General features: G+C 38.6%; 1 protein-coding gene across 6 annotated transcripts in view; it reads right to left on the bottom strand.

Moving 5' to 3' along the window:
- C1GALT1 (core 1 synthase, glycoprotein-N-acetylgalactosamine 3-beta-galactosyltransferase 1) overlaps positions 1-13,900 on the bottom strand; it is a 71,281-nt gene extending 57,381 nt beyond the window's left edge. For 4 of the 6 annotated variants that reach the window (XM_057733695.1, XM_057733694.1, XM_057733690.1 and 1 more), the window contains exons 1-2: positions 13,718-13,900; positions 1,491-1,578 (exon numbers count right to left, since the gene is read on the bottom strand). In XM_057733695.1, the coding sequence (XP_057589678.1) occupies positions 1,491-1,542 (52 nt within the window). In that variant the 5' untranslated portion in view covers positions 1,543-1,578; positions 13,718-13,900. Of the gene's footprint in view, positions 1-1,490; positions 1,579-13,717 lie in introns of those variants that run through there. The other 2 variants (XM_057733692.1, XM_057733693.1) reach the window with 2 other exon arrangements.
- Positions 13,901-15,222: the final 1,322 nt, after the last annotated feature.

Genomic DNA, 15,222 nt, shown 5'->3' with positions numbered 1-15,222 from the left:
AGGAAGTTTCCAGACTGAAAAGATCCAATAATACCCTGCACAGTGGATAAAAACAGACCCCAAAAGATACATTATAATAAAATATCACAACACTTGAGTCAAAGAAATCATTCTGTAAACATTCAGAGAAAGTGGCAAAAGGTCACATATAAGAGATCAGAAATTCAATGGTTTTGAATTTTCAAACAGCAATACTGAAAGTTAAAAGCGATGGAGAAACTCCCTCAAAATTCTGAGAAAAAAAAAGATTTCCAAGCTAGAATTTTATACCCAGACAAACTATCCAATAAGTATGAGACAGAAGTAAAGATATTTTAAAGACATGACAAGCTTAGTCAGGTCAATATTCAGTGTATCACACTGTATCTATTTTAAAGCACCAGTAGGCAACTGATACAGAAATGCTGAGCAAGCTGTTAAGAGACACAGGTATGGAACCTGGGAAAATATTCACAGTTGGTCATCTGTATATCTGAATTACAACATTAAAATTAACAGCCAAATCTAAAATATGATCTAGCAAATAAAAATAGGTAACACTGAATTCAATGTAAAGGATACTCTTCTAAGTGATTTAAATTCATTCATTTAATCTTTCCACAGCATGATACAGGCTAAAAGAGTTACGTAAAGTCCTAATACTTTTGATAGTTTGCCATGTGGTCTGATATCATTAAAAACTCAGGACAATTTAAAATTTTCTTTAGCATATTACCCTCTTTGTCTTCAAAGTGTAGCTTAGTGGATCAAGTCTTAATTGAAGGGAAGCATTTTAATAAAATATAAAATAGCATTTATGAACAATGCCTACATATAAGCCCTGATGTATCTGCAAAATGAAAGATTCAGTCAAAAAGTAGAATCAATAAAAGATAAAATTATATAAACTAAAATGTATTCACTACATAGAATATTTTAGAATCACTAAACTTTTTTTGAAATTACATGATAACATGGATATACGGTTAGCACATAAGTGAAAAAAAAGGATACAAAGTTCTATATCTAATGTTATTAGAATTCTGTAGTTAAAAAAAAAGCTATCCTAAGAAAAGCTACTAGAAAAAATATACCAAAATATTAACATTTTCTCATTTCTAATTTCAATTCTAATTTCTAATTTAAGTGGTGGAATTAGGGGCAACTAAGGTTATTTTTTCTTTCCATACTTTTTCCCAATTGAGTTCAACAGGTATATATTACTTGAGCAATTCTCAAAAATTTTAGTCTCAAACTCCCTTTAAACTCTTCATTAGTGAGGATCTCAAATAACTTTCATTTATGTGAGTTATACCTATTGATTAGGTTTTTATTAAAAATTAAAACAAAAATGAAATATCTATTTATTCATAAACAGTAGTGACAAATCCACTGTTTTACATAAATAACTTATTTTATGGAAAAGAATTATATTTTCTAAAAAAATTATTGAGAAGAGTGACATTGATTAAAATTTTTGCAATCTCAGTATCTGGTTTAATATAAGATACCTGGGTCTGGAATTCCAAATCTCCTTCTGCATTCAATTTGTTGCAATATCATATATAATGTAACTTCTTAAAAAACCTGACTGTGCACCTGTAAGAGAATGAGTGAAAAAAAGCAAATAACATCTTGAAATTAGTATAAATAGACTGACTTTATTGACCTCCTAAAACAATACAAGGGATCTCACTTTTCTGGGATCTCACTTTTCCTGGATCACACTTTGAGAACTGCTGCATTATTTTGACTAAAATTTTTTTTCTCTCCAAAAATACTGAATGGTGGCTGGTAGCTTGCTGGATTATGAAATAGACAGGATAAAGGTTTGAGAGTTCTGATTTCTACGTGACTAGAACTCAAAAAGGAACATGCTTTACTCAACTTCCCTTCTTAACTCAAAGAATAATGTTTAAAGCAGGGAGGCAAGCCTTTTCCTTAGTTCAATGCTCTTCCCATTGGGTTTAGATTCAGTTCTCTTTGAGTTACTGGTAGGTATATCCAGAAATCCCATTCTGAGTGTTAGCCACTAAGTAGAGCACATGTGAAAGGAAATCTGTATGGCACTTTTTTCCATTCTCCCTTTCTTCATTTTGATATAAAGCAGTATAACACAGCACTAACTTTGGGTATTACATTAATCACTGAGGATGCAAAAAATATTTGTGAAACTCATAGAATAGTAAAAGGCATTCTTACTTTTTGATCTTCTGAACCTAGAACTTGTGGGAACATTTTTTTAAAAAATAGAATTACAGTTTGAGACTACATTTTTTTAAAATTAATTATTTTATTGGCTGTGTTGGGTCTTTTTTGCTGTGCGCAGGCTTCCTTCTTAGTTGCAGTGAGTGGGGGCTACTCTTTGTTGTGGTGCGCGGGCTCCTCATTGCCATGGCTTCTCTTGCTGCAGAGCACAAGCTCTAGGAGCGTGGGCTTCAGTAGTTGCAGCACATGGGCTCCACAGCTGTGGCTCACGGGCTCTAAAGCACAGGCTCAATAGTTGTGGCGCACGGGCTTAGTTGCTCCGCGGCATGTGGGATCTTCCTGGAGCAGGGATCGAACCCGTGTACCCTGCATTGGCAGGCAGATTCTCAACCACTGTGCCACCTAGGAAGCCCCGAGACTACATTTTTAAAAAAATAGAATTACAGTTTGAGATTAATACAATTTGATTTTAACTTGACGGTGAGGTTTTGTGCAATCTTTGGAAAGTGCTACTGACTGAACACCTTTCAATGTGTCAAATACTGTCCTAGGAACAAAGGATACAGTCATTGGTATATTTTCTCCTGTTAACAGAATGTAAACTCCCAGAAGGCAAAAAAGTTTCTTACCTTTCAGAGTTGCTGACTATGATGCTTTTCACATGACAGTGGTAAAATAAGCATCAGCTGGCTTGAAATGAGAGGACAAAGCATCTCTTTATTCATGCCCCAAGCCCCCAAACCTGATTATATTTCCACACCTATTTTGCACTCTATAAACTTTTCTCACTTCATTCCTCGATTATTCTCCCTTGGGCTCAGCTTTCTTCTCTTTCCCAACAACTTATTAAAGGCTTCACATAGCAGTCTTGTTTAAAGGAAATATTTTCCAATGCCACAGGATCAAGTCCATATTGCTTACTTGGTAAATAAGATCTAGCTCTAGTTTACCTTCCTGCGCTCTTATTTCTGATACTCCCTTATCCATAAAGCCTATATTCAGTCATTCTCCAAATTTGCCACAACCTTTCATATGGATGACTTTGGCCATTCTATTCTTTCTGCCTGGAGTGCCCTCCTCAGTTATGTCTACTGGATAAATGCATAATTATCTTTCATGGTTACCTTAGTTTCAGTACTTTCCATCATCAGTCTTCCCCATCACCCATGATCAAATTAACTACTCTCCCATCAAATGTTTTCTTGTTCCTTCATTCACATCTCCTACTATGTACTTATCATACTGCATTATAGTAGGTATGTGCAAATCTATTTCCCCCTAGACTATAAGTTCCTCAAGAACAATAGCTATGACTCTTTTATCTCTATCTCTCCAGCACCTAACACATTGCCTGGCTTGTACAATGTATTCAAATGTCTGTTTTAAGTGTGTGTTATGCGGAGGCACAGCTGAAATTACTTTTTCCACATAGATATCTTTATCTATACTACCTAATTTACTAAATAAAAAAATTATATGGTCCCATCACTTGATACCTATATACATATATATACCCCAAAGTCATAAACTAGATATATAACATGAACTATATATACTATTTCCTTTGATGTGTATTCAACTCATATAAATTATAATAGAAGTATATATTAATTTAGAGACTAAAAACATTTTCTGTTAGCAATTTATTAAAACTACAGAAACAGAAAATACTAACACACAGCCTTCACCTAATGACCCTGAAGCATTTTATGAGCATTACAGTTACACAATCTTAGCACTAGAAAGGACCTTGGAATTTTATGAATCCTGAAAAATTATGTAAGGATTAGAAACAAATAAACCTTCCAAAAATTATGTAAAACCTCAAAATCAAGTTGCATTAAGTCTCAAACTATAACTCTACTTTTAAAACTATTCCCACAATTTCAGATTCAGAAGATCAAAAGTGAGAACACCTTTTTGTTACTTTTCAATGAGAACATTAATATGTTTTGCATCCTCAGAAGGCACAACAGAAAGACATCCCACATTAATGGACTGGAAGATTTAATATTGTTAAGATGTCAATACTACTTAAAGTGATCTACAAATTCAATGCAATTTGTATCAAAATCTGATGTTTTTTTTGAAGAACTAGAAATATCCAGCATAAAATTCATATGGGATTTCAAGGTACCCCAAAGAACCAAAACAATCTTGAAAAAGAAGGGTAAAATCAGAGGACTCACATTTCCTAATTTCAAAACTTACTACAAAAGCTATGGTGATCAAAACAGGGTGACACCAGCATAAAGACTAACATATAGCCCAATGGAATAGAACAGAGTGCCCAGAAATAAACCATCGTAGGCACTGTCAAAAGATTTTTGACAAGGGGGCCAAGTCCATTCAATGGACAAAGGACAGCCTTTTTAACAAAAGGTACTGAGAAAACTGGATATCCACATGCTTAAGAATGAAAATGGACTCTTACCTAACACCATATACAAAAATTAACTCAAAATGGATCAAAGACCTAAACTAAGACCTAAATGTATAAAATTCTTAGAAGAAAACATAAGACAAAAGCTTCCCAACACTGGAGTTGGCAATGATTTCTTGGATATAACATCAAAAGCACATGCAACAAAAGAAAACATAGTCAAACTTGTCTTTTTAAAATCTTTAAAAACTTGTACATCAAAAGACACTATCAACAGAGTAAAAAGGCAATCCACAGAATGGGAGAACATATTTGCAAATTATGTATCTAGTAAGGGATTAATATACACAGAATATATACAGAACTCCTAAAACTTAACAATAACAACAAAAACCCAATTCAAAAATGGGCAAAGGACTTGAATAGGCACTTCTCCAAAGAAGATAAACAAATGGCCAATAGGCATGAACATGTTGAGTATGAAAAAAATGCTCTACATCACTTATCATTAGGAAAATGATAACCAAAATCATGAGATACCACCTCACATCCATTAAGGATAGCTACTATCAAAAAAATCCAGGAAACAACAAATGTTGCTAAGGATGTGGAGAAATAGAAACACTTGTGCACTACTAGTATGAATGTAAGATAGTACAGCAACTGTGGAAAAGAGCATGGGAGTTCCACAAAAAAATTAAAAATAGAATTACCACATGATTCAGCAATTCCATTACTGGGTATATGCCCAAAAGAATTGAAAGTAGGGTCTCAAAGAGATATCTGTACATTTTTATAGCAGCATCGTTCACAATAGCTAAAACCCAAATGTTCATCAATGGTTGAATGGATATGCAAAATGTGTTATATACACAAGATGGAATATTATTCAGCCTTTAAAAGTAAGGAAAATATGACATTTGCTACAACATGGATGAACCTTGAGCACTTTATGCTCAGTGAAATAAGCCAGTTACAAAAAGACAAACACTATATACAGTAAGTCCCCTACATATGAACGAGTTCTGTTCTGAGTGCATTTGTTAAGTCCAACAAAGTTAGCCTAGGTACCCAACTAACATAATCGGCTATATAGTACTGTACTGTAATAGGTTTATAATACTTTTCACACAAATAATACATAAAAAAACCACACACAAAATAAAACATCTTTAATCTTCCAGTACAGTACCTTGAAAAGTACAATAGTACAGTATAACAGCTGGCATACAGGGGCTGGCATTGAGTAAACAGGCAAGAAGAGTTATTGACTGGAGGAGGGAGAGGAGGTGGGAGATGGTAGAGCTGAAGGATTGTTAGCAATAGGAGTTGGAGGGCAAGATGCAATTTCACTCATGACTGACGCTGATGGCATAGGTTCTGGTTCCTTGCTGGATTCAATTCTATCTACTCTCTTGAAAAAACGATCCAGTGATGTCTGGGAAATAGTTCTTTTTTTCTCGTCATAGATGACATGGTAGCACTGGATTGCATTCTGAAGGCTGCTGCAACCTTCGTGTACCGTTCAGGTCCTGTGTCTCAAAAACTAACAGTGCCTCCTCAAATAAAGAAAATCCCCTCGCCATTTCCTGCATCGTGAATCTCTTCAGTTTTTCAGTTACTTCTTCTCCTCATCTCTCTTCGTCCTTTCTCTGGGCTTCCAATTCCATTAGGTCTTCATTAGTAAGCTCCTCATGCTGCACAGCAAGTTCCATTGTTAGCACTTGGTGCTTCTTATTAGTACCAGTTACATCACCACCGCTTTTACCCTTGCTTCCAAACATCCTGGGCTTGAAATAAAGATACTGTACTACTGTACTTGATACAGTACTGAACAATAAAGTATATAAAAGCACAACCACTTGTAGAGGATGCACGCATGTAACAATGTATGCCAGACGTGAACTAACTTATGTGACTGAACATGCAAACAAACGTTCACATCTTTGAAAGTTCATAACTTGAAGGTTCGTATGTAGGGTATTTTACTGTAATTTCACTTATATGAGATACTTAGCTAAATCATAAAGACAGAAAATAGAATGGTGATTTCCGGGGACTGGGAGGAGAGGAGAATGGGGAGTTACTATTTAATGGTGTAGAGTTTCAGTTTTACAAGATGAGAATTCTGGAGGTAGATGGTGGTCATGGCTACAAAATATAAATGTACTTAATACCACTGAACTGTACACTTAAAAATGGTTAAGATGGTATATTTTGTGTATTTTACCACAATAAAAAATACTGGAAAAAAAATCAATAATAAAGATCTAGATTTTTTCCAAATTAATCTATATATATAATGTCATCCCAACTAAAATATAAGCTATTTAAAAGTAACTTGGTAAAACGTAACTGAAAAGTTTGGAAAAATAAACATGAGGGTATACCTGGGAAATTCCTGAAAGAGGTATGGGGGTGGACTAAGCCTAGACAGACCTACTTAAATTACAAGATTTTTAAAACTTAAATAATGTGGTAAAACTTACTGTAAATGATTTCTGGAGAAATAAACATGTGAGTATAACGTGGTATAGCAATTAAAACAATCTGATATTCAGGCTGAACAGGCATATCAGTGTATCTAATCGGAAAAAATTTTTTTAACACTTTTATTAATTCATACTAAAGATATATTACTGAGAAACTTTTTTTCTCTACAACCAGACTGTCAGAATTATTTGAAAGTGTATTAGTGAGACTGCAACACCCAACTCTTGCATGGATGATGAATCATTAGAAAGAGCCTCAATTTCCAACCCAGAGCTTCAGATAAGGGTTTCCCAGACACAACATTCCACATTTATCTTAACTTTGTAGTCTCCAAGGAAACAGGACTCTTAAGTCTGCTTCTCAGCCTAGGCCTGATGTTAATTAACCCGATTCACAGTCTTGCTGTGCTTTAAATCTATCAAATATTGCTTCATTTAAATTTTGTCTCAACTCTACCCTTCTCCAGAATCCTATAATAATCCTAACCCCTCTGGCAGTTCCTCTGGTGTGTGATCTCCCTCACAGCAGCAAGTTAATTAACCTAACTTTGTTAGCCTAAAGATGTATATCCCTGGTGGTCATTATCAGATTGAAATAGAGAGTCTGTTTCAAAAAAAACCAAACAAGTACATACGGAAATTTAATACATAATACACACAGCATTTCAAATCAAGAAAAAGATGGCTCATTCAAGACATGATTTTGAAATAATCTTCTGGGAAAAAGATAAAAAGCAACCATCTGGATCCCTCCCTTTCTCTTTCAAATTGCAAATATTTCTAAGATTTTAATATTTTTACAAAATGAAATTAAAACCAAACTAGAAGAAAACATCTTTTTACATTTTTATATCACGAACTGAGATCTTTTCAAAACTCAAAAGGTATAACTATAGTAAAACTGTATAAGGCTATTCACTGAATAAATTCCTGGCAGTGAAATTGTTGGCTGAAAGGTATGTTTCTGTATAAAATGTTAAAAAAAATCTGGGCAGCAAAAAATAAAAAGTATCATTAAGAAAAAAGACAAAAGATCAACCTAAAATAAAAACAGTTAAAGAAAATAAAGGATTCAAAGGAAAATACAATGGTCAAGGATGTTCAAATTTCACTCATATTACAGAAATGTAAACCTTAAATGAAGAGATACTATTTTCAACCTATCATACTGCCAAAAAACATTGTTTAGTAACAGCCAGTATTGACATAGATATGAGAGAAAACTGGCGCTCATACAGTTTCTCAGAATATATATATTTACTGTCTTTTGGAAGGGTAGTTTGGCAATATCTTTAAAATTTTTCAAGTATACCTTAACCCATCATTTCATGATCAGAAATTTTTCTTATGCACACCAAACAGATGTACAAAGATGTTCATGGCAGTCATAACCACAGATGTATGTTTGTTGACAAGGAACTGGTTTAAAAAAAATATGGTACATCCATACCATAGAATATGTTGTAGATGTTAAAAACAATGATTTATATGCACTAATAAGGAAAATCTTTGCACATCTGGCAGATTATAGCTTTTTGTTAATAAGGTGTAGTGGCTACTTTTTAAATAAGAAATGTGAGAAAAACAAATCCTAACTGAAGCCATAGATTAAATATATATACATATATATACACATGTACATATACATGTATATACATACATATACACACACATACACACGCAAAGGGTACGTTTTCATTCCCATCTTTACCTCAGGTTCTCACCAAAGATAACTACAGTTGACCCTTGAACAACATGGGTTTGAATTGCCCACGTTCACTTATATGCAGATATTTCTTAATAAACATATTGGAAAACTTTTTTGGAGATTTGTGACAATTTGAAAAAACTTGCAGATGAACCATGTAGGTTAGAAATATTGAAAAAAATTAATAAAAAGTTATGTCCTGAATACATAATATATGATACTTATTTATGCTTACACAGGCATAAGTGATATTTAATATAAAATTAATAATGTGTTAGTTTTCCTACTGTTTTATAACTTTGCTTTCAAAGAATTACATTACCATACAGGTACAATATGCCCCCCCACCCTCACCTCTCCCTCCCTTATAATGTATGCTTCAGCAAGTTTGAACTATTAAAGTTCAACAAATATCTCAATGTAGTGAGCTCCTCTACTCCTACTGTTTTTCTGTCTATACAACACCCCCTTCCCTCCACCATCCATGCCCTAACCTCTATAAATCCCATTAAGCCAGTGTTTCTTAACCGTGGCATAACTGACATCTAGAGCTGGATAATTCTCCATTGTGGAGGCTGTCCTGTTCACTGTAAGGTGTTTAGCAGCATCCCTGGTCTCTACTCACTAGGTGCTAGTAGCACTCCCCCTAGTTGTGACCAAAAATGTCTTCAGATATCACCAAATGAATACATAAAATATATCTAGATCATATACTAGTCTATCCTCACACAGGCAACTGGGTGACTGAAGTAACTAGATAAGGAAGAAAAAAGCTTACTTTTCACTACAGTCATGTGTGTTTTAAATTTTGTACCTCTTCTAACCTTTCCTTCCACCACTACCACCCTAGTCCAAGCCACCTTTCTCCCTTCCTCTTACCCATCCACTTTTTCTCTCCCAACTGTTACAACAGCCTCCTAATTAACTTTTCCCTTTCTTCATCCCTGGCTTCTTCAATCCATTTTTACCAGTCCTTTTAAAACTTAAATCAGATCATGTCACTCATTTGCTCAAAACCCTCTAGTGTCTTCCCCATGTCACTCAGAGACAAAGCCAAAACCTTAAGATGAACCTCACACAATCTGCCAACCTAACCCCACACTCCTCTCTTGCTGATTTCTCCTTCTAGTATTTGGTTTTTATAGGCCAAAAAGGAACAAAGAGCAATGTCAAAAACTGAATCTATTACTATCTGTTCCTTGCTATGTTCTAACTTTGGACTCCTTGCTACTCCTCAAACATGTGAGGGTCCTTACACTTGCTGTTCTCTGTTGGGAACACAACTCACCCAGATACTCACATGGCTCACTCCCCAACTCCTTCAGGCCTTTCCTTCTCAGGGGGTCTTCCCTGGCCACCCTATTGCTACCCACAGCACCTATTAACATCCAATATATTACAAATTTTACTTACTCATCTTGTTTCTTGTCTCTTTTATCCATCTTGATCAGTGGTTCTCAAATCTGAGTCTACATCAGAATCATTTAAAAGGCTTGTTAAGATTTTCCAAATTAAGAAGTCTGGGGAATAGAGCCTTAAAATTTGCATTTCTGACAAGTTCCCAGATGATGCTGAGGTTCCAGGGACCACATTTTGAGAACAATTATCTTAGAATGTAAGCTCCATGAGGACAGAGATTTTTGTCCACCTGTTCACGTGGCTTTACCTCTATGACCTGGCACATAGTAGGGACTGAGTGAGGTAAACAAATTTACTGTTTCCAATGTGCCCTCTGAATTGGTCTGCTATATGGTGCTAAAATTTTACTGAATACTGTAAAAGATAAATTACATGACTTATGAGTTAAACTGTGTCCCCCAAAAAGACTGGAGTTAAACTCCTAATCCCAGTAGCTATGAATGCGACCTTGTTTGGAAATAAGGCCTTTGGAGATGTAATCAAATTAAGATTAGGTCAGCACGGTGGAACCTAATTCATATGATTGAAGTTCTTACTAAAAGGGGAGAATACCATATTAAGACAGAGACACACAGGGAGAATGCCATGTGACAACAGAGGCAAAGACTGGTGTGATATAACTGCAAGCTAAGGAACGCCAGTGACACATGAAGCTAAGAGGCATGGAACAGATTATTCCCTAGAAGGTAGAGCACGGCCCTGTCAACATCTTGATTTCAGACTTCCATCCTTCAAAACTGTGACATGATAAATTGTTTTAAATCACTCAGTTTACTGTACTTTGTTATAGCAGCCCTATAAAACTAATACAATGACCAAAAATGCAAATGACTACACCAAGCTGTATATATAAATTTCAAATCTGCCTTTTATCCAACTTGCACCACTTTAGGTGTTTTAAAATACAGCTTTCATTGTGAACTACTCAGATTTCCTGTTTCAGAATCTCCCCAATTTAATATGACCTCCCTCTGCCCTCAACGTGTCCCTTAAATGTGCAAGGCAGCTCACAGGACAGGTTCTTGATAATTTTCTCAGATTTTCTTTTTGGTTTCTCCTACCTTGCTATCTCACATATAACAGATTCTTTATATTTTTTTCTTCAAGAGACACTTCTTATTTTCACACAGTATAGACTTTGGCATGTATTTTCCCATAGGACATCTGAATTAGTTGTAAAGTGAAAAAAAATTTTTTTAATATTTATTTATTTGGTTGTGCCAGGTCTTAGTTGCAGGAGGCAGGTTCCTTAGTTGCGGCAAGTGGGCGCCTTAGTTGTGGAATGCATGTGGGATCTAGTTCCCTGACCAGGGATCCAACCCAGGCCCCCTGCACTGGGTGCATGGAGCCTTAACCACTGTGCTCCCAGGAAAGTCCGTAAAGTGAAAATTTACGTACACATTAGATACATATTTAGATTTCAAGATAAAATGCTAACTTCTCTTTTATGGAACAATTCTCTACCTTTCCCCCCTTATTTTTAAAACATGACCTTAATCCCACTTAGGTTTGCATAAAAGAATTTTGCCATATTCTTTCCACCTTGCCATAGTTTGTACACTAGTCTCTTTACTCAAATTGCAACATATCTTCTAAAAGTAACATGGTTGTATTGGGAAGCTTAAAATTTTAAGTGAATCTGAATTAAATTTCAGAATCAAGTTGTCCATTTTCCATTTAATATTTGTTTATAGTGCACTGTCACAGGAATTCCAATCAATAATTCTCCACACAGAGACTCTACTTTAAATTACCATGGTTTATAAATTGTATTAGCTCTTAGTGAGCACAAGTCAGTATACAAATGGTATATAGCATATACCTAAATGACACACTTTTCTATTTCTATGACTAGGTGATCATTAATTAAGATGTACTCCTAAATGGGTTTGTCATAAAATCCTAGTAACTTCTGGATATTGAATTTACTCAGAAATGTAGACTAGTATAATCTATACTAGTCTAAAAAGCATATTTAAGAAAAATACCAATCTTTGGGTAGTAACCACAAAATATTTTTAAAATGCTGAACCCTAAGTAAAAAGATACAGAAAAACAGAAATTCCAGGCAAAGAGAGACATCTAATAGTTCTCCACTAGTACTAAAAAAACCATACTCTTTTCCTGTGAAGAATTTTAAGTGAGTCATACTTTCCTTACTAAATCACTGTTTTACTTAACATATGGTAAAATGCGTTAACTGTTTGGTAACTTGAAACTTTACATTGAATTAAACTGTACATCAATATACATTAAGGCTGGCAGAAAATAAAATATAATTACTATACACAATACTTAGACTACACAGCATGTGGCATTTATCTGATAAAAGTGTGGAAAGTTGCAAGAAGTTAGTTTTACCTCCTAAAAACTCAGATTCCCACTGTCCAAACTGATATCAGAATTAAACAATTAGAAATCATGCACAACACCTTCTCCTGGCACCAGGCAGAGCAATCTATATTCAATGCCCAATTTTTGGTAAATGAACATATTTCTGTTGGGTAAACATTGGCCTAATTACTGCGTTAAAGTTCTACCTTTGTAACTAACTTTTAAAATCATAATGAAACCAATTCATGGTTAGGATAATAGTTTCCAATCTGAAAAGCTTTAAAAGGATATACCACAATGACTAGAAGGACCTGAGAAAACTGGATTATAAATCTAGTCAACTTTTCCAAAGCGTGTGATGTTTTGTTTGCCATTTGAAAATAATAATAAAGGGAGCGGGTAAGAGCTGGGCAAGAATAAATCCCCACCCCTAAATTTCGTTCATTTTTTGAGTACACAATGTATCCAAATTCAAAGCTGTAACGCCAATCTGTCAGCACCTACTACTCCCACCACACCTGGTGGGGGATGGAGACGGGCAGGAAAATATACCTTCCCTCGTCCTCCACGCAGCAAGTGCCCAAACACACCTCCTCGCTCACTCTGCCAGATTTAAAGAACAAATCAGCCACAGACAAACCTGATGATCCAAGAGAGCCCCAAGGAAGTCCCCCGGCGCTTGCGGAAGGCGCCCGCTCTCTGGGCGCTGGGGCGGCGCGGCAGCCCAGCTGCTCTCCTGTAAGGTGTCCACACCTGGGCGCCCGCAGGTCTGCGGGGGAGGGCCCGGCGGGGCAGGACCGCTAAGTGGTCCAGCCGCGCGGTCCCGAGCGCAGCCTGCGCCTCACCGTCGCCACCCGACGGCGGGCGGCGCGCGACGAGGCGAGGGGCACAAGAGGCAAGAGACGGACCCAAGACCCAGAGGACGCTACTTGTCAACAAAATAGCGGCCCGGTGGGCAGGCGGCCCCAGGGGCAGTTCGCAGAGGCGCCGGGAGCAGGAAGTGCCCCGCGCCTCGCTCAGGAGCCCGCACGTCCCCAGCCCCCGCGGCAACTCCGAGACACCTGTTTGGCGGCGCCGGGGGTGGGGTTCCACCCTCCATTTCCACCCACCCCCCAAGTCACGCTCCGAGAGGGGGAGGGCGAGGGGAACCGAGACCTTGGACCCACAGCCTGAGGGCGCCTCCGCCGGCCGTACCTGACATCAGCCTCGGCTCCCTCTCGCCCCTCCTGGGGGGCGGGGAGGGGGGCGACAAGGGACCGGCGACCCTCGCTCTTCTCGGCAGCCGCAGAAGTGGCTCGTGGCTGCTAGCCGGGGCCGCCCGCTGCCGCCCAGATCATTCCCCGACAGCGGCGGCGGCGGCGGCGGCGGCGGCGGCCGAGGCGGGCCCAGCGCGCGCTCCCGCCCGCTCGCTCCGCCCCTCCCCGCAGCGCGTCCAGGCCGCGGCCCGCCGACGGCGCAGCCGCCACCCAGGGGTCTCCTAGGGCTGACGTCGCCGCCGCTGCACCAGCCCCAGGGAAGGGCGGAGCGAGAGGGGGCGGGGTGGGGCGGGGCTACGGCGACGTGCGGGAGCGGGGATTGGCCGTCGAGCACACGCCCCGCCCTTGTGCGAAGAGGTCTGGGAAGTCGGGTCTTCTCTGAGCGACAGTCGCAGCCCACTTGCGGCTCCTCACTGGCGGCCTCCGCCCTCCTGATGGTGCTATAGGGGCTTGCATTCGCTTCCGGATCTTGAGAGGGGCTTGAAGCAGCGAGACTGCAGAGGCCGAGGCTGCGGGTACCTAAGGGACCTTTGTCTGAGGGAGAGATTTACCCTGCAGGAGTCTTATGGCCTGCTCTTAAACCGTTCTTTTTACCCCTGTTATCCCCGCCTCCCGATTCTCTTTACTCGGTATCTCTCTGGCCTTAATGAAAGGAATTACGGCAAGATGAGGTACGCGAACGGGTGTTGGAGAACCAGGTAGGTGCATCAGCAGGGGCTGAAAACCCACTTAGTGATACCGCAAAGCCTCCTGAAGGCACACGTGATCATCGGTTCTGCCTTCACTTCACTGTTGTCAGGCAGTGGCCAGAAGAGCTTCCTCAGAGCCTTACAAAACCTCACCCCCCCCCCCCCCCCCCTTTTAGTTGGCATAGGGACTTTGCGTCAGAAAGCCGTTTTTGGATTTTGGATTAAAGAGAGGAGCCCTCGGGCGATTGAGGCAACCCCACAGCAGTCAGGAGATGCGGTGAGGTCTTGACTTTATTGGTGTTAACCATCGTTTACAAGGCCTAGCTTGAGGGTGAGAAAGCTACCCTGGTTCCTTTAAACGCCCTCCTCAGCAGTTCTTTAATGCCTTGGCCTCTGGGCTAGAATCTTGTTCCCTCCATCTATTAGCTGTGTAACTTTGGCAAGTTACTTGACATGTCCGGGAGAAATAATAAACCACGTTAGTAAGGTATTGTTCTTGTCCCCCATGCGCACCCCCGCTTTAATTTGTTTAGATTCAGCTTTAGTGTAGTTTACCAGGATATGCCATTAATAGATCTGAAAATCTTCCAAAAGAATTTTTTTTAAATAAATTATTTATTTATTGGGCCTTTGTTGCTGCACATGGGCTTTCTCTAGTTGCAGAGAGTGGAGGCTACTCACCATTGTGGTGCACGGGCTCCTCATTTTGGTGGCTTCTCTTGTTGTGGAGCAGGGGCTCTAGGCGCACAGGCTT

The sequence above is a fragment of the Hippopotamus amphibius genome, chromosome 4, assembly GCF_030028045.1.
Source record: "Hippopotamus amphibius kiboko isolate mHipAmp2 chromosome 4, mHipAmp2.hap2, whole genome shotgun sequence".
NCBI classification, from domain to species: Eukaryota; Metazoa; Chordata; class Mammalia; order Artiodactyla; family Hippopotamidae; genus Hippopotamus; species Hippopotamus amphibius.
This window is presented reverse-complemented; position numbering and strand designations above follow the sequence as displayed.